The sequence below is a fragment of the Bacillus rossius genome, chromosome 3 (genome assembly GCF_032445375.1).
Source record: "Bacillus rossius redtenbacheri isolate Brsri chromosome 3, Brsri_v3, whole genome shotgun sequence".
Taxonomy (NCBI): domain Eukaryota; kingdom Metazoa; phylum Arthropoda; class Insecta; order Phasmatodea; family Bacillidae; genus Bacillus; species Bacillus rossius.
The window spans coordinates 32,216,732-32,242,331 of NC_086332.1; the positions used below are offsets into that span (position 1 = coordinate 32,216,732).

At 37.4% G+C, this 25,600-nt stretch overlaps 2 protein-coding genes across 5 annotated transcripts in view; one reads left to right on the forward strand and one right to left on the reverse strand.

The window, feature by feature from the left end:
* Positions 1-1,066: 1,066 nt before the first annotated feature.
* LOC134530480 (uncharacterized protein C16orf52 homolog A) lies at positions 1,067-4,458 on the reverse strand. The gene is made up of 3 exons (XM_063365316.1): positions 4,241-4,458; positions 2,229-2,441; positions 1,067-1,426 (listed from the first exon to the last, which is right to left on the reverse strand). The coding sequence occupies exons 1-3, from the start codon at positions 4,341-4,343 to the stop codon at positions 1,239-1,241; spliced, it is 504 nt and encodes a 167-aa protein (XP_063221386.1). The 5' UTR covers positions 4,344-4,458; the 3' UTR covers positions 1,067-1,238.
* A 914-nt stretch (positions 4,459-5,372) lies between these two features.
* LOC134530481 (protein FAM234B) overlaps positions 5,373-25,600 on the forward strand; it is a 32,605-nt gene continuing 12,377 nt past the window's right edge. The window contains exons 1-4 of one of the 4 annotated variants that reach the window (XM_063365319.1): positions 5,391-5,557; positions 8,382-8,473; positions 11,212-11,391; positions 13,414-13,722. In XM_063365319.1, coding sequence (XP_063221389.1) covers positions 11,226-11,391; positions 13,414-13,722 — 475 coding nt within the window. In that variant the 5' untranslated portion in view covers positions 5,391-5,557; positions 8,382-8,473; positions 11,212-11,225. Of the gene's footprint in view, positions 5,558-8,099; positions 8,474-11,211; positions 11,392-13,413; positions 13,723-25,600 lie in introns of those variants that run through there. The other 3 variants (XM_063365317.1, XM_063365320.1, XM_063365321.1) reach the window with 3 other exon arrangements.

Sequence of the window (25,600 nt, forward strand, 5' to 3'; positions counted from 1 at the left end):
GCACTGCCAGCCTTCGGTTACCTAATAGGTCACAGGGAACTCCCGGTCAACAGCCCGCAGGAGAGATGCGCACACCCCGAGAGACGACCACCGACCTGACTGGTGCAGAGGATGCAAGTATTTTTATACCCTGGTGTCTGGGTGGCTATTTTCTGATTGGCTGGGCTGGTCGGCCGACAGGCTTGCTGGCTCCTGATTGGCTGAGGTGGTTAGCCAATGGAAGGGTTCTTGGTGGCTGTTTTCTGGTTCGCTGGGCTGGTTGGCCAATGACAGGCTTGCTAGCTCCTGATTGGCTGAGGTGGTTAGCCAATGGAAGGGTTCTAGTTTGGGTGGGTTGGCTGGCCTCTTCTGGTGGAACTGCCTTAATTTGCCCCTGGTCTCTATTTTTCGAGTTATCCACAAACAGATGTGTCCATATTTTGCTAAGCCGGTAGCCATCTTCCCTGTTGATGTTGTTAGGGCGTTTCATAATCAGTCAGACGTAGTATACCGAATGATGGCAGCTGCAATGACTGCCGAAACGTTGTAAGACAATTACCTGACACTGCCTACACCCAAAAGCCAAGAAATTGCAGACAATGGTCTTTAATAACAGTGATTCTTCCAAGAGAAATTTCAAATTTGACTTGTAATTCAATTGCTGATAAGATAACATTAAAGAAAACAATGTTTGTTTTGAAGCTTATTTATTTTATATTTACTTTAAAATATATATAATAATGATGATTGACAGCTTAAATTGTGAACACTTCAAAGCTACAACAAAATATTTACTAAAGAAAATTATTTTCCTTGTAATGCTTTACAATGGGAACAAATAATATAAGATACCTTACATACTTAATAAAAAATATTTTTACATTACGAGGACCAGTTCCAAAAGTTCATATAAATTCCATATATATAATTGAAAATTAACTAAATTTCTAATTCTTTCCTGCCTACTTAATATTTTGAACATTAAAATTTTAAAACTTGGAAAACTGGTCGTCATAAGTCAACAAATGATTAACAAGAAGTATAAAATTATTGACTAAATTGATAAAAATATTAATGTACAACATAAAAAAATATAAAAGATTTTTAATACTAACGTAATCACCATTGCTACACAGACTGTAAATCTCTTACATGTTGGTTACCATACAATCTCAAAACCCTGTCGTTCAGGAAAGAACCACCACAATTTAATACTGTTAGAAGAAAACACCATAAGTGTGTAACACACAAACACACATTCAGAAATGTGGGAGACACACTTTCCCTGCAAACAGTTCTGAAATGACGGTGATCCACAGGGCCAGTACGAACAGAATGTACGATACGCCAACTTGATGGCTGTTGGGCAGTTGGTACGGCTGTCCACCTATCTCATCCACGTGGAAACCCATGGGGAAGATAACGGCCGCCAGGCAGAACAACACCACTGTTCACACACCACAGTTGCACATTACATACGGATGGTGACCATTATCGAGCTTTAGAGATACCCCAGTAAAGTGTGTATTGCCCAAAGTAAAGTTTGTTTTTGTCAATATCGCTATATGCTGTTTCTGTACAAAAAAAAATACTTTCAGGTTGTTCCACGAAACTAATTTTCTATTATTTCATTGTTGTTCTCAGCCTTGAGCCATTTCTTACTTCCATACCCTAGTCCTTTTTCTATCCATTAAATAGATATTTCAAATGATTTATTAAATCAACAACTTATGAGTTTATGTTATAAAAAATTGTGTGTATACTATTTACTGGGTGTAAAACATATCATCTGTGGCATGATGTTTGCATGATTGAATCTGCAATTTTGAGAAATATAAATTGTAACAGGATAATCTTACCTTATTTTCCTATAGGTATATAGTATAATTTTTTAAATTACCTATATATTATGGTCTATCCCATCACTGATAATTTGAAGTAATGTTTTGTATACTCTTCAAAAGAATTAGCATATTGTTGAAAGAACCTTTGTTAATGAGAAATATTGCATAAATTGGTACAATTATAAGTTATTGTTTAAGAAATAACAGTAAGATAAAGGCACTGCTGGCTCATGCTAAAAATTGATGAAGTTACATGGATTTTTATTTTTAGTTTCCAATTCAGATATTAAAAATCCTCTTTACCCTAAAACAAATAGACAATTTGCTTCACATTGACATCAATCAAATACTACACATGCAAAATAATGTAATCTGTGTGAAAGTACTCAAAGCTGTGATACTCACTGGCAGTAAATCCAACCCAACGGGCATAAGGTATAACATTGCGGTCCCAATGTGATGAGCCCAGAAGTATTATAGTCGTCGTAATGCAGATGCAACCAACAAATATGCACACTAAAGCAAGTAGCCACTCTGGCTGGAGGTTAGGCGTGAAGCAGACCTGCGGACGATTGTACAGGGTCATGCACGTCCACATCAACCCCAGCCTCGTGTCACCTAGAAGCAACAGTGCAATCATGGAATGCCAATTTACACCACAGGAGAGTAGACGGCAACACAATATTTCTTGCTGGCCGCCAGGGAAACTTCACTGTTATTCCGGGTTCATACGGCTCCTTAATATGTCTTTCATTGAATAAGGGCCCTTAAAATTACTTAAATATAACTTATAACCCTTAAAAACTCCTAAATAGACTAATACCATGCAAATAAGGGATAAATGTGGGTACGTATTTTAATGTTCGTTTGCTTACTACTTGGCAGCAAACAACAAATGTGCAGTACAATTTGTGAATTTTGGACCATGTGATTAGATTTTATGTATAAAAAATGTGTCTTACTTTGAACTTGTAAAGTAAATGTATTAGTGATTAAATTAAATTTTAGAGGTGTAAATTTCAGATACACCATGCTTGGGTTAGATATGAGTTTCAGAGATAATACTGGACAATATGTACGGGGTTATCTGTAAGAAGTGTACTTCCCAAAAAAATTATTTTTTGTGAATTAACTATTGAATACCTATTATTTACATGAGGTATTTTCTATATTTCATTTTTGATTGCACAAGAGTGTATGAACTATGTTATTTGAATAGAACAAAAAGAAATTCACAGTTTGCTGCTATCATGTGTATCACAAAACATCGTAGTCAGGGTTGGGCAACCACCCGGGCCTCCGCAACTAAGGCCCTGCACTGGCCCTTTTGTTACAAACTGAGGGCGTACGGTCAAAAAATGTGTACTGCTTCATTTTAAAAAGTTTATGATATGATGGGCAGTGTTTCCTGTCATTATATAACTAAAAGTATTTTTTTTCTTCAGTCAGTGAAGATAAATATATTTTAGATAACATAAAACACACCAACAGGACCTAAAGAGGATTGTACGCCTCACATCAGCAATGGGAAGGATAACGGAGTGAATCTAGTGCACAAGCATGTGGTAGAAGAAAAGGGCAGAAGACAATGACTGGATGTGAGGCATCAAGGGATTAGGAGGGGCTACTAGTGTGAAACTCAGTTGCCGGGCTTAAGGAGTTTGACATGGGAAACCAGATTGATGCCTGATCTATCAACTTTGAAAAAGCATATAAGGTTATTACATGAGAGTTGATGCAGAAGGTGGAGAGCAGTAGTGGACCTACACTTTGCGGGGCCCTGGACTATCTACTTTTATGAAGGTCCTCCCCTGGAAAATTTGAAAAACTTACTTCTTTCATTTTCAACCCACCCTGGAACTTAAATCTCCTGGAAAATCTGGGGTGAGGGGAGCAGCAGTCTTTACGCATGCTGGGATTTAAGGGGAAGAGGCAATGTACTGAAGGAGAAGGCATACACTACCATGGTGCACCCCATGCTGAAGTATACTGCTGTGGTACGAGATCCCTACACATTAGTGCTTAGATGGGAACTGAAGGGTGTGCAGAGGAAAATAGCTATGTGAAATAAGGACAAGTGAAAAAGAATACAAAATAATGTAGAGTATACAATAAACCCATCAGAGATAATAAGGGAAATCGGATGGGAGAGTTTAAAAGAATGAAGGCGGATAGAGAGGGTGAGTACATGCTAGAGGTTGAGTGGGGTGGGATGATGGGAAAAGCTATAAGCAGGAGGGAGAACTCCAGAAAGGTAGGTAGAGCTAGTGAACAAAGAGGGGGGAATAACTTGTTACTTCAGGAGAGTTAAAGAAAAGTAGGGCGGTCTGTTTCTGTTTAACACCGGGCTTGTCCCAACTGCATCAGGAGCACTCAATCACTCAATAAAAATCAAACTTAAAGTGTACTTGTATTACCTCCGACATCGGTAATAATCCAGTCTGGCAAAGATAAACTAACAATTGCAAAAACATCGGCAGCTAAAAACAAAGTCCCTGAAATTAATGTTAGCTTGTCCATTTTCGTAAAATTAAAATTGCTTAAGTTAACCACAACACATGAGAACTTCGCCTTTCAATACAATGCAAGGATGCAAGGCCAGTACTGTTTATTTTTCTTTTTTAACCATAGAAACTCTACAGAAGAGTTACGAAACGTCTTTCATATTTCAATGATATCAAGTTAATACAATTAGATACACTAGCGTTTCCAAGCGGACGAGAAATAAACTATGAGCATTAAAATAATATAAACCAAGAAGTTGCAATCTTGAATGTAAGCAATTTATATATTTTTTTTGTGTGAAATGTATATTCACCTCTAGAAAAAATAGCTTAACTATTGGATTTTGACTCCTCGCTTCATGATCAATGTGGAAACTGTGGCGGAAACAGGAAGGTGAACATGCAAGGGCTATAGATGTTACCTATATCGGGGGTTGGGGGTGGGGGTGTCCATATCTCCCCTCCACGCAAAAAGTTATGAAAATTTTGAACAAAAAAAAATATCAGTGAAGACAGTAAGCGTGTTACTGTGAGAGAAGCTATGTCACCCCTAATGGCTATTACTATAGACCCGTATGTCAGTGAGTTACTGTTAATACCAATATAAGTTGTGTTAACTACATGTGAATACATTTTAATATATATTTTTAATTTTTTAATATCCACCAACTGAAGAAATTCCTGTATCCGCTATTGTATCTACGTCCTTATGATTACGTGCCAACCAGCCGAAACTGTTTTTTTTTATCAGATCTTGGCCTGCGCCATGTTGTTAGGACGCCCAAAGCATTAGCTGAAGCCTTATGCTGGCCTTGTGGAAACAGTTTAAAATTATTGTATTAATGGAAGTCATTGATTTTATTGAAGGAGATTTTAATTTATATGCGCTTACTAACCATTATCAGACGTGATCAAGCACCATTTCTGCAATATTTTTGGTATGACAAAATGGTGATTGTGTGGTAAAAAGAATGGACCAATTACGTCACAGCGCGCCTTCTCTTGACAATTTCTAACTTCTTTATCTATACTGCTATATGCGGTTATTCTATGGGCTCTGAGACGATTGTTCGATAAGCAGACGACGCTAATATTTATTTATTTTTCATTATGTTAATTTATTGGACTGCGTTTCAAAATAATTAATTCATTTTGTTGTTGATGCATTACTCGGTAAATTATTTAGGTCAAACTTTGTAGTTTTTGAATGCTACGGTTATTACTGGAATGGTAAATCTATCTGAAGTACTTCCCGGCTCCTTTTTGAAGTATTTATTTAGATTGCGCTGTACTCAATTTTTGTTTTTATTTAGTTGTAATGTGTTTATTTTGGTGAGTGATGTTTCGATAACTGATCGGGAAATAATTGATGATTGATATTTGTTATTGATTTATCCTGTTTTTGCAGTTTGGCACAAGCCTGGTGGCATTTAGACCTCCCTATCTTTTTTCTAACTCTTCGTACAGTGCACCACATTCCTTGTAAATACACATTCCTCAGCCAAACTGTTCCTTTCCCAAATTGTTCTCGTAACCAGCGAGTTCTTCTCTGTCTCTCTTCTTCTTCTCACTCCAAATACGTTTTTGAAGAACTTCCTGCTTCTAAGTTTTTCTCTCCCTGCCCCATTCCCCAGCTTCCACACTCTCCTATCCCACTCAAAATCTGTTACATCCTCACCAACATATCTGCCTGCCATCAATTTTTAATCTCCCTCATTCCATTTCCTTTATTATCTCTGACAGGCTTATTACATACCCCCTTTGCATTATTTAGTAATCTCCTCTACTTGCCCTTCACTCATTCAGTGGCTTTCCTTTAAACATCCTCTAGTTCTCCCTTGAGAACTCCCATATATGGATCTTAACCGCAGCAGCATTATATGTATGCCTTCTTTTTCACACTACCTCCTCCACTCAGGATTCTTTCCAGCATACCTAAAGCTTGCCTGTTTTTCTTTATCGGGGTAGTTCACCTTACGACACGGGCCGACTCCCGCTACCAAGATTTCCTTGGAGAACTATTCCAAGATATTTGTAACTGTTGATTCACCTATTTCTTCCCTTCTTCAGTGAAAGAACCTCTTATTCACTATACCTAGTATTATTTGTATCCTGCTGATTTTAAATCATAACACTAAATCCTAGGGTCCATCTGATATAAAATTTTCTTCCATGTAGACTTTATCTTCCTTTACCCCTTATATTCTACTACATTTTTATGTGCATGTAATTTTAATAATTTTTTTAATGTCAGTAATTTTTTTATAATTATTTCTGCTGCTTTATGTCCTTTTCATGTCTCCTACTCCATGTCCTTCAATAGCTCTGGTGGGTTAATATTTCCTGCACTTACCTTGACCCTCCTAGCTACTCTCTACTTTCTTCATTTCTCTCTATCTCTCTTGAGACACCTCTGTGTATGGCTGCCACACTGCTGCAGCATACTTCAGTTTAAGGTGCACCATGGTGATGTATTCTCTATCCTTCAGTGTGCTGCCTTCTTAAATCAATACACTACTTAACATAAATATCTGATTTTGCACGGAATTGTGCTGTACTTCTGCATTTTCTTTTTATGAAGTTAAATTTCTCTCAGTATTGTGCTTTAAATAGTCAAGACGACAGAAAAGTTAATTGAAAGATTACGAAAATATCCGTGTTTATGGAATAAATTTATGGAAGAACGTGTACCTCGTTTAGGGTAAAATTTCAATCCGGATTGAACCTGGAGTGGAGTGAGGAATCTAGATTTGAAATATTACTTAAAACACTTTGTTGTGGACTGAAGTTGGAGTGAAGTGAGATAATCCACTCCACTTGTTGAGGTGGACTGGACTGAAGAATCCGGATTGAGATTTTACTTTAAACACGGACTGGAGTGAAAAGAAAACACGCACGAGCAAGCCGCCGCCATATTGCATTGTTTGTTAATGGTTTCGTATCATTTCAGGCATAATTTGTGAAAATGGCAACAAAAAAAAAGAGCAGAGGAATGTGTGGACAGAGATGGAAGTAGAATTATTGTTGGACATAATGATTGAAAAACATATTTTAATATTGCTGGACGGAAAAAACCACAACATTTTCAGTCAATGTTGACTCCAACTTCGATCTTGTTTACGTTTCAATCTGGATTGATATTTACCATAAACACATTTCGTCAGTCTATGTTCGTTACACATTCACTCAGAGTTCACTCCACTCCAGGTTCAATCCGGATTGAAATTTTACCCTAAATGAGGTAATAGAAGGTAGGATATGCAGGACAATGCCTGGGATTAGATTCCAAGCGATTGCTATCAAATCGAGTTGAATTTATCCTAAAATAATCCATAAATTTGGTTTCTTCCTCACTAGCAACTGCTTCATGAAATCATGAAATTCTTCCAATTATTTTGTTTTTAAGTTCTAATTCATGAACCCATTTCTTTTTACGTTCACATACTGTGAAAGCCAGCAGAATATTATCATTGTTTGGAATTATCACTTGAATCCCACGGCATGCATCTCTCCGACTTCGCGAACAAGACTATCCTGTCTGGCCACCCGGCACAGCGAACGAACATTGCCAACATATTGAACATCGCGAACATAGAATTGCTTTCTGTGTGGCCTCGGCTTCAGAGTGGAATTAGACCTTTCATTAAAATTTATTAAGATATTCTATTTAAAAATACATTACCTATTTAAAAAAAAAATGGTTTTTTATTTTTTATAATTTTAAATAATTGTAAATTTATAATTTAAAAATACATTATTAAAAACAAAAATATTGTTTTTATAATTTATAATTTTAAATAAGGCCTGTACATTGGCCAGTCATTGGCAAGAATTCGAAAGAGATGTTATGTGCAGGTACTGATACAATGTGTCTTCCTCCTTTTCCCTCGTGACACTCACACCTGATGGCACATTCCTTTCCCGTCGCCTCCCGGGGGCAGTTGGCAACAGGCCAGCCTTGCACAACATGATGTGACAGAGTTGTTGGAGACTAAACACTTTGACATCGTCCGCACCCTTCCCCAAGCCCGATGTTTGTGTCTCCATCTTGTAGTGTTGACCACTGTGTGTGTGTGCGGGGTGGCTGCTCGAACAGCACCCGACAACCCCAGAGGATTGGCATCATTGTATTGGCTGCATTATTTAGTGAGTTTTTTCATTAGGGTTTTTATGTTTAGTAATACAGTTTAAATTAGTAATACCACTGACTTTCCTTAATTGTATGGCGCCACTCAAAATTTGAGTCAATGTAATTTATTGAAGTTATACTTCTTTAGGCGCATCATGAAAAAAATTATGAGAGTGAATTTTTTTGATGTGTGCACACCATGCAACAAAATTTTCACAGGATAAAAAAAAAAAAAAAGCTTCATACAAATGAAAATTGTATATGTGCTTTCAAATTTATACTTTAGTGATTGATATTGATATGGTCCATATAATTAAAAACATTTATTTAGTGCTTTGGGCTTGAGACTAAATATTGTGAAACCTAAGTTATGCATTTCTCCTCATTTAGCCAGAAAGTTAGCATGGCATGCTAAAGGTTGTGGGATGCCTTAATATCCCACTTATACCATTGCTTAAGAGCAGGCATGCTTGTAAAGATACAGGGAACTCTCATCAGCCAAAAAGTGGGTGACACCACACCCTGGGACAGTCAGCTGGGTCTCTGTCAGTGGCGGATACATATGGGGGGTGCGGGAGGCACGCCACCCATGTTGTACAATGCACATTCGAATGTGTTCAACACTTAACCCAGAATGAATGCATTATATTATAGATAAAAATTAAATATTTTGCTCGAAATTACTTGATGATTTGTTATTTATTACACCCATAGCCCAAGATGTCTTTTAGCACAGCACCCCCTCCCCCCCCCCCCCCGCCGGGTTTTTTCTGTATCTGCCACCACTTTGCCCGTTAAATAACATAGTGTGTAGTGTGGCACATAACACCATTAGCACAGATGCAAACTCTCCAAAGAGACTTGAGTTATAAATGAAATGATGAATTCTGTGACTTCAAGGAGTAGTAGACTAGGGAGCAGTTTATATAAAACTGTCAACTAATGCTGTAAATGTATGTATTGTTTTCATAAGACAGAAATTGCCTTAGTTTGTGCATCTCATACAATAAATGGTTATTATGCTCTTCAGGCTCAGACAGTCATGTTTACAAATTTCTCGGCAGAACCACGTTATTTTTTTAAACCATCAGCAACACGCACAGCACCCTTTGAGCAGCTAGACATAACATCATATTAGCATGTGTTCATAATGGATAGTATTCATATACTAATTCCTGATAGTTCCAGACAAAAATATGTGAACTCAGTGCACACAGTGAATGGTAAACCTACTTGGCTGTGTTATGGGCAACTGTTGTTAGTATATTGTTATGTGGCCACTCGTTGCGGCGTCACTTGTTACGGGGGCCGTAGTCTCTGATATTTATTGACTGAATTTTACTGCGTGCTCGGGTTTTATGGGCACCACCGTGCCACGTGCACGGACCGATGTGAGACTCTTTCTCAGGGTCGTGACGTCGCCCATGTGAGGCGTGATTTTAATTTCCCCCTGAATACACCTAGCACGAATCCCTGCCCGCTCTCAGCGTCTGGCACGCTATTATTTACGCAGTGGGCTCTCAGGCGTCCCACACGCCGTCACACTCCACGTGGTTAAACAGATTTAAATAAGAAAATAATACATTTGATTTACACACCTGATTTATTCGGCGAATGCAACTTACACGATTGAAACTGTTCAAAACGCCCGCGGCACGAATGGGTTTAGGTATGAAGACCCCCACGTGGTCACATCTTACATTACGTATTACGAAAGAGAAAAGACTGTTGCTGGTCGTAAGACAATTAGTTATACAGTCCCCCGACCGAGAGGAGCTCCGAGGACAAAAAGAAAACGATTTATACGGAATTAAATTGAAACAGAATTACTTGGCGGTGAAACAAGCGGTGAGGGCCTCGGAGTGCTGAAGCGTCTACTCTCGGTCGTTGATGGCGGCGGACTGGCTGAGATCATGGCTCGCTCGACTAACATGGCGTCCTCCCGCCGAAACAATTGCCGTTAAAAGATATTTGCGAATTCGTGCCACGGGAAACTAAATTAACATGACAAGAATGAATTAAAAATTATGTGACAATTTATGAATATTTGAAAAGAATAATACATATTATAATTAATAAAATGAACATTTAATTATTGTCTGGCTTCGGGTTTCCTCGGGAATGTCCGGAAACGCTATGATATTTTAATACATTATTTTAAAATAAAAGTACATAAAACCCTCCCGGCCGATCTGCCATCACGTTGCACTTAAGGAATATAAAAACAAATAACACAGTTATATTTACTTATATTTTTAGGGTTGCGGCGCACTGGCTCGACAGCGCCCTCTTGCCGGGCGAACACACACGTACGCACGGGTAGGCGGGAGGTTTGAATGGAGGGTGGGTGGTGTTTGGGTGGTGGCATATCGGACTTAAAAGGGGCCGCAGGCCCGGGCGATGTCAATATAATACATATATATTGTTAGTATGTAGTGACAGGAAGGAGGGAAGGAGAGGAAATATTTTGACTGTTCAACAACATAGTTCACATCCGCTGTCTTCTTTCACAATTTCTCATTCAAACGTAGTTCACGTTCGTTCTCTTCTTTCATGCTTCTCATTCAAACGTAGTTCACGTTCGTTCTCTTCTTTCATGCTTTCTCATTCAACATTTGTACAGTTTACTCAATATTTTTACTGGGATGTTTCACTCTGTCATCTTGTATAACCAATTACAAGAAAGAAAGGAGATCCCCCAGCACTCTGCATGTGCAGTGGAAATTATTAAAATTGAGTTTTATTTTTATTTCAGAGTAAGTCTGCTAAATGTCTGGAGGAAGCACCACGCAGAAAGCTGTTTACTCACCACTCCCTCAAACAATTAGTGACACAGACTCGTCGGAAGAAGAACTGAACAGTGTGCTGCATTCTAATAATTCCTTTCCTGTAAACAGGAAGCTTGCAGTGCCTGGAAAAGACTCTGCAAAAAACGGTGGGTTAATATTCCTTCCCCAGTACTACCTATAAAATTATTCAGTAGGGAACTCCTTTGCTGGTAGTTGAATAATGCAGATAAATATGTATCACATAGCTTTGATAGGTATTGAATTGTAAAACATTTTTTGAAACATACATATATGTATTTGTGTGTGTGTGTGTGTGTGGGGGGGGGATGGCACTTGGGTGCGTGTGTGTGTGTGTGTGTGTGTATGTATGTATGTATGTATGTATATATATATATATATATATATATATATATATATATATATATATATATATATATATATATATATATATATACATACATACACACACACACACACACGCACCCAAGTGCCATCCCCCCCCCACACACACACACAAATACATATATGTATGTTTCAAAAAAAAAAAAATATATATATATATATATATATATATATATATATATATATATATATATATATATATATATATATATATATATATAATACCCAAATGACTGCCTTTATTTTACAAAATTCATCACAAAATGGATCTGGTAACTATTATGTGAATGTAAGAATGAAATACTAAGAGTATGTTAATAATCTTAAAAAATATTTTGTGCAGCAGTTCTTAAAATGTAATTGTATGTAGCCTATAAAGTTCATTAAAACCTAATATGACGTGTTATTATGAAAAATCATATCCAAAACATGAAAACTAAAACACAACATACTAATGTTTCATGCACACACGTCCTTTCTTGTTGCGCAGTACGCCTAGAAGCTGAAGAGTTCCTCTGCACCATGTATCGCCTTGCGTGGTGCCCCTAGTAAAGCATAGGTATCTCGAGATTTGTTGGCCGAGCACTGAGTCTGGATTGCTGTGATGTAGCCTTGCAACCTACAATTTCTTGTGTATTCGTAAAACTTACATATAATAAAATTTAAGCTTATGACTACCAATTAAAATTACATAAATCTTTTATTGATGACTGTACTTATATAGCCAGATATTGTACCTCATATTGTTTACATAATCTGTGAAATAAATGTTAAATTATACTACAGTCTTAGTACAGTGTTACCAAATTTATTTCATAAAATAGGGTTGCAAACTATACTGCATAAATTAATTTCCTTTAATTAGACTTGTATCTTTATATTTAATAATTTATCAAGTAAAATTCAAGTATATTTTAATTGTTGGTTGTATACATTTTAAATCTAATGTAGCCTAAACTATAAATAATTTTGACAAAATAAATACTGTCTCAGTAGGCAAACAAAACTTTTTCATCACTATATTTTACAATGTTTGAATAAGGAATGGTGCATGTGAATGATGTATCTAAGAAGTTAAGGTATTTTATTTCTATATAAATAAAAATGTAAATGTTCATGTGTTCAAAATCTTAAATTTCCAAAAGTTCTTCAACAATTGCTTTAAAAATTTGACACAATGTTGCATTAAAATGTGTGCATTATTTTATATACCTGTGTCACACCAGTGACAGGTAAATGATAGATAAATATATAGATAGGTAAAAATATATATTTAAATTAATATTTGTGTGTTTGTCTTCTGTTTGTTTTGTAAAGATAAAGATATGAACAGGAAGATACATTGAGAGATAGAGGTATAGAGAGATAGAGAGGAAGATACACAGATATAAAGAGAGATAGAGCAAGTTATATATAAATAGTTGTAGAGATATAGATATGGAGATTGAAATATAGATACATAGAGAGAAATAGAGTGATATGGATATAGATAGATATATATGGAGAACTATAGAGATTTTATATAAATAGATAAATATACTGATAGAGAGAGATGATTTGTATATGTGTACCTACTTCAAACAAATTACAAAATAAATTTAAAGAGGCATAGCAACACATACCGAGCATTAGCAAGTTTTAAATAAGCTTGTTGTTTGTATACGCTCAAGTCTCGTAACTTTGACCAGGGTAATGCTTTCACATTACATACAATCATCCAGTTCCTTGTCCCTTCAGAGATTCATTTAACGTGTGTTCACTGCCAGGTCAGAAAATGGGCGAGTACCGCCAGCTGGGCCACGACGGCGAGACGGACGTGTCTCTGAACGGTCTGTCGAACCAGGAAAGCACGATGGCCGATGACATACTCATCGTGAAGCCGGAAGAGCCGACTCTGCGAGGCTTCCAACACATGTCCCCGCTGCGCAAGTTGTTCTTCTTCGGGTCCGTCGCCCTGTGCGGCGTCACGGTGATGGTGTTCCTGTGGGTGCTGCCGTGCGACTGGGCCACTTGCCCGTCCGCGCAGGGCCTCAGGGCGAGGTCGCGATCCTGGGAGAGGACGCTGGTTGGGCTGGGTGAGTTCCTTGTGCTTCGTGTGTTCACTTTTAACAGCACGCCAAAGATTAGGGCTACAGTAATTCTACGTCTTTGCTTTTATCATAGACCGCATCTCGCGAACCACATTTTGGCTTTTTTCCATAGAATTTTATGGCTCGATATTCACTGCGCTGCCACAGCACAAACAACAATGCTGAACGAAATCAAACGGCACAATCACAAGGCATGTCCTCAACCCGCGCGCTCAGACCTACCATCGCACCGCCCGCCGCCGCACTGCTAGCTGCTTTTTTTAATTTTAATAATTAATGAATTGAAACAATTTAAGTATTATCTTGTTTTACCAGTGGAGCTCTACTAATGACTACCATAATTTTTTTTTTTACATTTACGTGTTGTTTTTCCTAAGTAGCCTTTATTTTTAAGACTTTATGTTGAATTTGTGAGAAAAATATTATGATTTAAACTCTCTTTTTTTTTATCGTCTTAAAATTCCATTTAGATACAGATAAAATACACTTTGCGGCTCTCTGAAAAAAATTGGAGGATCTGTTTACTTAATGTTTAGCTCATCTTACTCAAAAGTCTGCCGATCCCTGTCATGGACAAATTTGCCCTGTTAAACATGGCTTAAAATCTCTATAAAAAAATGGTTCATTATATTGAATGAGAGTCATGGGAAAAGCAAGAATGGGCTGTTATGGCCATGTGTGGAGAATGGGAAAAGAGACTGCCTAGCAAAATGATTGAGCTGAAGTTCCTACACACAAAGAAGGCCACAAGGAGGAGGTGGGGAGAGCAGATATTTTAAGATTGGAACAGATTGAAAGAGTAGGAACAGTGGAGTGACAGAGGAGGATGGAGGCATTTTACTTTGCTCACCTGATTGCAGGCTGGAAGCAGTTGATGATGATGATGATGATAAATGCTATGTTGAAATACATACAAATTTGAGTTGGAGTGTTTAAAAATCACAAAAATATAAAAGTTTCTCGAATCCATTCTATCTCAGTACCTAATTCAAATTTAAAGAAACATTTTTAAGAACTTTTTAATTTGTGTGTTTTTGTAAATGATTTTTTTTTCTTTTTTTTTTTCTTTTTTTCTTCCTTCCAAGTAGCTCCTGATACAAAACACTAGCTTACATGTGTACCTATTATATATGTATTTTATGTCCACGAAGCGTTAGGTGTAGTAATTTGCCTGAGATTATAAATTTTTGTGTCTCAGCCAGATAAATGTTCAGCAGGTTATATTCGTCATTTATTTCATTGCCCAGTGTTTTCAGTTACATCGAGCTGTTCTGTTGATGATGTAAACACTGGTTTAAGTTGCCTAGCGACACCCTGTGTGAGGTTAGAATGGTAACTGAGAATGCTGAATTTACTAGGCTGTGGAGGTTAGGTAATGTCAGTTACCTAAATCAGATTTTGGCATGCCATTCAATGACTTAATGTGTTGCGTTAACCTTTTTTTTAGGTCGGCAAAACAGGATTCAAGTACATATAGAGTAAAAACAATGCAAAATAGTTATTTTTCAAATATATATATTTTTTAAGTTATGTACAAAGATATTATTTTTATATTGAAAGGTTTTAAATAAAATACAAGATTATTCTGAAGTGATAACCCGAGGCCAAGTGGATGCTTGCTATTTTGATTTAGCAAAGGCTTTTGACACAGTAAACCATCAGATATTACTCAGCAAATTATCCATTATGGGATTGAGTGACAAATATATCAAATGGTTTGGCAGCTATGTGAAAGATAGGAAATACTTAGTTTCTATTAATAAAACTAAATCTGATTTACATATGGCAAACTCTGTAGTACCTCAAGGCGGTACCCTTTCTCCCCTTCTTTTCAACATTTTTATTGATGATATAACCAAAGCACTAAATTATTCTGTTGGTCTGGTATTTGCAGATGACCTAAAAATATATAGAAAAATTACTTCATTAAATGACTGTCACTTCAACACGACATTTCTTCTGTTGTTGCATGGTGTAAGACTAATCTCGTTGAACTTAACTACAGTAAAACCACCACAATAACCTTCTCAAGAAAATATAATTCTATTGTATTTGAATATAAACTAGACAATCATACTATTGCAAAATCAAACTATGTCAGAGACTTAGGTATTTTGCTAGATTCAAAATTATTTTTTCACAATCATATTGAAACACTTAGATTAAATGCTAATAAAATCTTAGCGTTGATTAAATATATCACATTTAATGCATCTATTTTAGATTCAACACTTAGTCTTTATATATCCTTGGTGAGATCTAAATTTGAATATGGTTCTTTGATTTGGAATAACATTAATAAATCAGATAGTGACAAATTGGATAAAATACAATTCAAACTGATCAAAATTATAAACCTAAAAAGTAACATTAATCTAAATGTAGATTTACACTCCCTTCTTGGTTCCTTACAATTAAGAAGAGAAATATTAGATGCATTATTTGTACACAATTGTTACAAAAATGTAATTAATTGTAACTATTTTCTTCACAATACTGGAATTAGAATACCTACTTTCAATAGTCGTAATCAATCTTTAATTTGTACGTTAAGTAAAACAAATGATCTATTAAACAGAATAACTAAAAATTACAATAAATATGCAAGGTTATTTCCTGAATTAGATAGCAAAATAAAATTTAAAAAAATACAACTATTCCTAACTTAATTTTTTTTCTTTCTTTTGGTTAATAATCATATTGTTTCAAATTAGTTTTTTTTTTGTGTTATTCTTATTTCCTACATTATAAAATTTGCAAAGAAATTATTTACTAATTGTTAAATGTTGCCTGTTGTGTGTATCACTTTGTTTTGTTGTCTTGTATTTTGTATTGTTTTGTTTGTCTGTATGTATCTGTGTTGTTTGTATCGTGCCTACCACCCAAGGCCATAAGCTGTTGGTAGGCATGCAACAAATATTAAATAAATAAAAAATAAAACATTGACACTGAATTTACAGTTCAGTTATTTTTATTTTACACAAATTATCAAATTTAGGCTAGATTTCAGACCCACGTTATTGTGTTTAATGTATTGGAACTAGAATTTACTGCTTTCCACTACACATTGATGGGTCATCTGTAATTAAATATTTTAATTTATTTGGTGATGTTAATGGATGTGTGTGATCTAGTATCAGGTCAACGTGAAGTAGTATCATACGGGTTCATAAATTTACCACATTTAAATTCATCATAGTTTATTACGTAATATTATAAGGAGATAAGACAAAAAAAAATGATAACTTTGATAACTCTAAATTTTATACAAATTTTACTAGCACGCGACGACCCATTGATACCTATATCAAATTCCAGTAATGTTCAGGGTTAAATTGAATTTCATGAGCCTCTAGCTAATAAATAAGTTATTCGTAAGAAAATAATCCGGCTTAGTTCAGGGGAGGGCAGTTGAAACTCCGTTCTTCTTGGACCACTGATCTCGTCCTCAGCTTTCCAGGATATACGAGCAGTCTTGCTATGAAAGAAAGTCTAAACTACGATCCAGTAGCAATACTGATGATGACAGCTACTGTTGACGCCATTCCGGGTGTGCTGAAAAATCTTTATATTGGGCAGGTCTCACCAGCGCAGACAGGAACTGCAGCATGAAGATGATCGGAAGTCTTGCAAGGACGGAAATTCGCCCGACGCGGTAGTAAACTTAAATGCGAAATGCGACTCCCTATAGTCTGCATGACGAAGAATCAGACTTCAAAAATAACTAATTACGCGGTAGCCACGTATCTTCTTGTCCTCTGCGCGCAATTCCCGAACCCAGGAACTGTCACACGCACAGAGAACGTCCATTCGCTCCGCAGTTCAAAACTTAAGTCCCTCGTTCCTCCCGAAAATGCCGACCAGCGAGCATCTCAGCTAGGAAGAATAATTAAACAACCTCTTTTCTTACCTGGCGAGAATTCAATACTCGAAGACCATAGCTAACAGTAACTACATGATGCGAAGTCAGTAATAAACGGAACAATACATCTCAAATGAATGTTCAACAAAGAAGAATAACATCCCAAATATCAATGTCAACTGATGAACTATGGAATATCTCTGGGTCGTCGCACCATGTACAATTTAGCATTTACCTACATTACATAAAAATGTATAGTTACTCTTACTTAGATCACAAAATACAAAGCTAAGATACAACAATAATTATAAACATGTAAACATGTCCAAATGTTTACAGAGCCGCTTCAAGAAAATTTTAATATTTATGACATAACATTATTGTAAATTTTCTTAACTCATACCTTCTTGAAAGAAAGAAAAACATTTGATTACTCTTAAAATTGATAATTGACAAACATAGACAATATTATGCAATTTGTTTGATGTCAGTCTCTTTCATTTTTTAATGTTTTCTAAGCAATCGTGCTTGATTGTAATGTTTGTGGTATTACACATAAAATTACAATTGACATTATCACATATTACTACCCTTATAACATAACATGACTTATGTTTATGGAGATGATAAACAAAGATGCAAATTTTTTTTTAACATCAATTGACAACATGAATCATACATAATACTTTTGTATACAACTATACCAAGAATAAAATTGATTTGTTATTTAATACTGTTATAGTCTGTTCGGACGTAATTGTTCGCTGACAAAATCACATGATTTACAAAAAGTCGATAAGTCTTAACAGATGAAGTTTGTACTTATATGAGTGTAGATCGAAGCACTGTGACCTTAATCACTCGCTAGCGAATTACCATCGAAGTAGCATATCGTATACCAACGATCGTTTTCGCGCACTTCACTCCCTAATGAGGCTGTATTAATTAATGTTAATGTTCACCTATTTCAATGGGTGTCGGTGTATGTTAATTTGACAATTCCCTATCATTAACCGTTTCTCTTGTCATCTAAGTTTTAAAATTTCATAACATTGCGTCTACACTAAAGTTTGCATCACTAATTCATGTAATATGAATAAAACAACAAATTCATTAAGAACTATGCTCTCTTATATTTACAGTCCTACTATATATATAGGTTGTTTCTAAACAAATTGAAACCGCATTTTATTTTATTATTTTAAGTATCCCTTATGACTGCATATTAGATAAAGAAAATCAGTTAGTAATTATTTTACCAATAACAATTTTTTATTTTTGTATGACAAGGCGTGCGAAAAATGAAAATCACACTTAAATACCAATAAATGCAACAGCATTCAAGTTCTTGATTTGTAGGTAATATGTCGTGTTGTGTAATGAAAACATGAATAAGGTAAGAAGAAGAGAAAAAGAACGCGATAGAATAAACAGGAGCATGGAGAAGGACATCATACAGATTAGGATAATCTCTTTCAACAATAGAAGTAAACAAATAGAAATCAATATTTTCGCTTTCATTGTTTTGGAGTATATGTTAGAACGAGTGTATAAGGACAACTCTAACAAGTATAAATGAGAGAATAGCGACTAACTCATGGACAAGCAATATACGAGGAGTACTAGTGGGAAATAATCTCGAGGTACTCATTCCATTGACAGCTAGCAGTTGTTCTTCGTTTGTGGGCCAGCTCTTTAGTTAAATTAGACTTGCAGCAATATCAGTTTCGTGGTAGATATCTTGTCCGCTGTGAATTAGGCAATTGGCAGAAAAAAACAAAATTTTGAATCTTCCATAAAATTCTTCATGAAAAAAAAAAAATGTGGCATCGCTCAATACTTAACATTGAAGCTAATCACGTCACACTACCCCATTTAGGTGTGGGCAACTAAAATCGACGTAATGCAATCACTGCACGAGATGTCCGCACTGGCCTACATTGCTCAGTGGACAAAAATAATGTTGACAGCGCGGTGCGCCAAGATGTCATCACTGGTTTCTATTATCCAGTGAACACAAACAAAATAGCCGCTTCCAATGTTTAATCACTTCAGAGATGCAACATACATTTATCCATTCGAAATGCAAATATAATTAATGATCAAATAAATAATTCTGCTTCACCCCTTTCTTCACTTAAAACATAACTACCACCTTGAAACAAACATTCAACGATGTTATAAGTTACTGCAATTCATACTGTTTGTACCGTCTCAGCTGTGTTAAATTGTAATTTCCAATCACTTCCTCGCTGTCCAAAGCCTTCAAGGTGTAACAGTTCTCGTTGATTATGTCGCTCACTCTAAATGGTCCTTCATACAGGAGAAACAGTTTCTTGGTAACTTGTTGCCACAAATTACTAATAGGATTTGACTTTTTCAGAACGAGATCTCCAATATTAAGTTTGTCATTGTGTGTTCTCTTCTGTCCTCTTCTGCGCCGTTCCGCGGCGAGGTGAAGGCGCGCTCTGACGAACTCCTCCAACTGCTCTCGTGTTTCCTCTTGCTTATTTGCGTCCTCTTCATTGTCTTCCTTATTCTTGTCAATTATAGGTAATAAAAGTGTGGGTAAGGCCTCCGAACGTTCGTGTGACAAAATTTCATGGGGGGTTAATCCAGTCGAAGAATGCACGGTGTGGTTGAGTATGCATTCTACCAACTGTAAATGATTGCGCCAGCTTTGTTGTGCGTTATGACAAAATGTCCTTAACATGTTGCCTAAGTTACGCATCTGTCTTTCCACAGGATTAGATTGCGGATGACGTACCGAAGAAGTTGTAGGTGAGATGCCCAAATTACGTACACCTTGTTGCCATACGTTGCTAGTGAATTGAGTGCCTTTATCTGTTAACACACATTCTGGTTTAGCTCCTTGCGAGATAAATAGTTTCATTTTCGTGAAAACGGTCTTCGCATCGGCTTTAACGATGGCATAGAGTTTTGTGTACTTGGAGAAAATATCCATGAATACAATAACATATTTAACTCCGGATTTTGATGTAGGTAATGGTCCGAATAGATCGATGGATACAAGCTGCAATGGTCTGTCTGGTAAAATGGGCTGATATTCGCCTTCCATGTTCTCTTGAGGATGTTTTGCCTTTTGGCATAAGTCACAACTAGTCACAAGTTGTCGCACAGTTTTCTGCAGGTTGATACAAAATAATTGCCGACGCAGAGCTTCGTATAGCTTTCCAGAACCAATATGTCCTAAGATACCATGCATTTCTAAAATTAATTTAGCTATAACTGCGGTAGGTATTACCGGTTTCCAACGATCCTCCATAGGTGACTTAGGAATAGTGTATCGGAATAAAATTCCTTTTTCGGACAAGCTGTATATCCTATGAAGTTTATGATGCGTAGGTAAGTCTTGTAATTTTTGACGGATATCCTTACAGAATTTGTCGTCGTTTTGCTTAGTTTTCACATTTGCGAAAATTTCTAATAGCGTTGCATTATTCTTCAAATTATCAGTAATTAATTTAGCCACCCAAAATTCTTTTAAATTATTAGCTTGATGTGTAGGTTCGTCTGATAAATCAGGAACTCTACTTAGATAATCTGCAGCCAGATTTTCTTGACCTCGGACGTGACGTATTTCGATATCGTATTCTTGAAGTAGTAGGCACCATCTTGTAAGTCGTGAACCAAATGTTTTTCCGGTTCGTAGACAAGTCAAGGCTTGATGATCTGTCATTAATATGATATTTTCACCCAAAAGTAGATCTCGGAATTTTTGTAGTGCCCAAATTATGGCTAATGCTTCCTTTTCGGTGACGGTGTAGTTCCGTTCTGCAACGTTCATCGTCCGACTTGCCATCGCGACGGTCTTCTCGTTTCCTTCGTCGTCTCTTTGAGCTAGTTTGACTCCCAGCGCGTAAGCTGATGCGTCGGTGTACACAAGAAACGATCGTCCTTGTACAGGGTGGTGAATCACATGTTCGGTAAGGAAAATGTTTTTCAACCCTTCAAACGACTGCTGCTCCGATTCCGTCCAATTCCATGACTTATCCTTTCTCAATAGCTCAAACAGTGGTAAAGCTACTCTTGCAACCTGGTCTGAGTAATTACGGTAAAATCCCACGACTCCCAAAAATGCTCGAAGTTGTTTCACATTTTTCGGAATGGGGAAATTTGTAATAGCGCTTAGCTTGTCCGGTGCTGTACGTATGCCAGTAGGGGTAAGAATATGTCCAAGGAATGGCAATTCCTCTCTACAAAATACGGATTTACGTAATTTCACCGTCATTCCAGCAGACTGTAGTTTTGACATTACTAGATGGATGTGCTGCAGATGTTCCTCGAATGTAGATGAAGTAATCAGGATATCGTCTACGTAAGCACGGGCAAACTCTTTGCACTCGGAACCCAAAGTTGCGTCTAAGCACCTGGTAAACTCCGCTACGGCGTTACAGAGTCCAAACGGCATTACTCTGAAAACATACTGTTGGTTCCGAAATAAAAATGCAGTATATTGCTGTGATTCAGATTTCAGAGGTATTTGCCAGTAGCCGGCCGAAAGATCTAGGGTTGTTAAAAATTTTACTCCCTGATATAGCCTCAAAATATCGCAAGTGTTTTGCGGGCTTTCACGGTCTTTCACTGTAATTCGGTTAAGTTCACGGGCGTCTAAACATAATCTTACGCTGCCATCTTTCTTTCTGACGCAAACCATAGGATTAGCGTAAGGACTGCCCTCGCGACTAACTACTTTCCACTCCAGCATCAGGTTTAAATACTCTTCGGCTTCTTTCAAAAATTTGTTGGGAATGGGATAAGATTTACGATGGAAAGGTTCTCCATCTTTCACAATAATCTTTGCCTCATATAGGTTGTTAAATCCTGGTTTATCTGAAAATACTGTATTGTGATATGAAAGTACATTAAACAATGCTTGTTTCTGTATATCTTGAATTACTTTCACCTCTAAAACGGACTGTATTAAATCTTCAGAAGTAGCATATCGTGATTTACTGTCCGGTGTACTGGATGCTTGAAGTAAACATATTTCTCGTTGTAACATGCCTACTAATTTGTCAGCTATCTGCCAACTAGTCGTTGTAGCCGGAATTGCGGAATCATTTGGTGTAATTAACCATCCACCGAAGTCCAAAATTATGCCATACTTTGACAGAAAATCCGTCCCTAAAATCAAAGGCTTGGCTAGACCTTTTACGATTAATACCGACATCAACTTGACTTGGCCTAAACCTTCAATGGTAATCATAGCTTGTTGGTTTACCACGGGACTTGCTCGTGACGTCACACCATAAATCTTGAGACTAGGCACCGGTAGAATAGGCAGTTTTACGCCTGTTTCCTCTATGGCGAACACCAGATTATTACTAATACAACTTATCTCTGCTCCACTATCTAATAAAGTAGCTACAGGCACCCCACAAATACGTAAATAAATTTCTGGGCAGAATGCTGCGTTACTGGTTAATTCTATTTCATCCTCATGAGTAAGGAATTCACGCTCGTTTTCATGCATAACAATAGTGTACAAATTTTTATTAAATTTCGACTGGATTACCCCTTTGTCAACAGTTGCGATCGGCGATCGGGGACTACCATCACCGATGCTTACTGGTTTAAAGATGTCTCAGGATTCGTCGCAACAAAATTAGTGTTCTGCTGTGCGACGTTGCTGCGTATTGGTTCAATACCTTGACTATTCGAATATAAAAAAGTTGGGTTGACAGGTTCTTGTCTCTGGAAGTACCCGGGTTGCTGTAACGATGACGATGGATGATTTTTGCGGAATGAAGGCAATGATGTTGAACTGGCAACGTTGTAAGCTGCGGTGCTTTGCAGTTGGGTAACTTGCAACTGACCAGAGGGATTTGTTTCAGGTGGCAGTCGGTTCCGCGGACTTTGAGAATTCTTACCATAATGTGACTCGCCATGATCATCATAATACTGCGGTGTTTGCAGCTTAGACCGAATGTAGTCTTGCTTAAAATTCCTTGGCGCGCGTCTGCATTCTACTTGTCGCGGCGACCTGGGAGGCCGTTGAGGCGAAGATGACGGAGTCCTATCGGTTCCCCTAACATCTTCTTCCCGACGTGGTGTAGTCTGATCTCTATTACTGTTATACCTGTTTTGCCAAGCATTCGGATACGGTTGTTTATCAGCACCTTTACGTCGCCAATTACCACGATAGTTATCATTGGTTCCGTTGTCGTGGTACCACTGCTTTTGTCTGTGATTTGTTTTGTTTTGACGCCAAATTAATGTGTTTGCCTGTGGTGTACGATGTATATTCGTATTGTTCGTGTTGTCATTTCGTCGTACCCACGGTTGGTACAATGGCGGCTGCTTGTTTGGTGGTTGTCTTTCTCCTTCCTCTCGAACATTCGTGTTGGCACGGCTTTGCCTGTCCAAACGATCGTAGGCTAGAATTTGCTCACGAAAATCAGATATATTTTCAAAGTTTCTGCCGGAAAGATGCAGCTGATAACGCATTGGCAACTTTCCCAAAATCAAAGCTATAAATTCTTCGTCATTCATAACAATGTCCAAGTAACGCGTTCGCTCGAACATGTCACTAAGATGCGCCTCTAATGACCGGCCACGCTTTGGATCGAATTTTTCGCTATGCAGCTGCGCGCGTAGGTTTCCTTGTATTTTCATACTCCAGTGTTGGCGTAGGAATAGTTGGCAAAACTCATTGTACGATTCTGTGCTGCCTTGGTGAACCTCCCACCAGTAGTACGCAGTACTTTTCAAGCACGAACTCAAACAACGCATTTTCTCTGATTCTGTAAGGTTAAATCGGTTAGCATATTCGTCTAATGATTTTAGAAATTTACGAGGGTTTTCATTCGTTTTTGCAGAAAAAGTGGGCATTTCTTCGGCCCAATGACGCGCAGGATGATTAATCGTAGTAACGGCATCTAAAACTAATATCCCTTGCCCGTTTGCCGTGGTTTGTGTGACGTTTGCCGTGCTTGCCGACTGGTTGTCTGTACGCAACGGCGAAGCCGGAATGTGACGATCGGGTTGTTGTGTTGACGGCGATTCCACTACACATGCGTTAGTATCATGTAAAGATATCCTGTGTGCGAAACTCTCCAAACTTTCGATTTTATTAATTACCGTCTTAAATTCTTGCGTAGTGTCAGTCTCGTGTTGCTGTAGCATTTGCTGTACGTGAGCGAAACGTATTTCCATGCCAGTTGTGGTTTGCGTAATTGTTTCCTCTGCTACCCGCCTAGCTGTGTCCTGGCACACGGTTTCAGCATTCTCTATGGATTGCTGCATGCATTGCATCTGAACTTCGACAGAAGTAAATTTCGCGGTGACTGAATCGCGAAAATTTTGTGCTTCTTCGCGTACATTATGTATTTGTGCAGTGACGTGTTGCGTGAATTCAGAGATCTTATAGTCTACTCTCGCTAATACCTCCGTTTGCATTTTATTTAGGTTTTCGGTTATTTTTGCGCTTTGTTCCGCCGCTTCAGCTCTTTGACGTGCTAATTCCTCTGAAATAGTTTTATTTTGTTCCGCCGCTTCAGCTCTTTGACGTGTTAATTCCTCTGAAATAGTTTTATTTTGTTCGGTCTGTTGTCGTGACAACTCCGCCGCTTCAGCTCTTTGACGTGCTAATTCCTCTGAAATAGTTTTATTTTGTTCGGTCTGTTGTCGTGACAACTCCGCCGCTTCAGCTCTTTGACGTGCTAATTCCTCTGAAATACTGTTTGTCTGCAATGTTAGTGACGCGTTTAGCTGAGTAGAAAGTGTGTTAAACGCACGCATGAAATTATCCATCGTGGTTAAATTCGTTCCCGCCTGTGATGTGTTTTCTACTGCACTAACCGGGTTTTCTTTCTCTTTGGAAAATGGAATTTGTTCTGGGGAATCGATGGCGCTTGCTTGCCCAGTTACTTTATTACTTTGATTATCAGCCAAGTAACACCTAACGGGTGATAAAACCTCGCTGTATGAACTATCACGATTTTCTGCTGAATTATGCTCACATTCCTCGGTGTCGTT

What these genes read in the sequence shown, in the direction of transcription:
- LOC134530480 (XM_063365316.1), bottom strand. Translation starts at nt 4,343, where the DNA reads ATGGACAAGCTAACATTAATTTCAGGGACTTTGTTTTTAGCTGCCGAT. An exon ending in GATTATTACCGATGTCGGAG is followed by an intron (nt 2,442 to 4,240) that starts GTAATACAAGTA and finishes TGTTGCTTCTAG; the next exon opens with GTGACACGAGGCTGGGGTTG. An exon ending in TTGGGTTGGATTTACTGCCA is followed by an intron (nt 1,427 to 2,228) that starts GTGAGTATCACA and finishes GTGTGTGAACAG; the next exon opens with TGGTGTTGTTCTGCCTGGCG.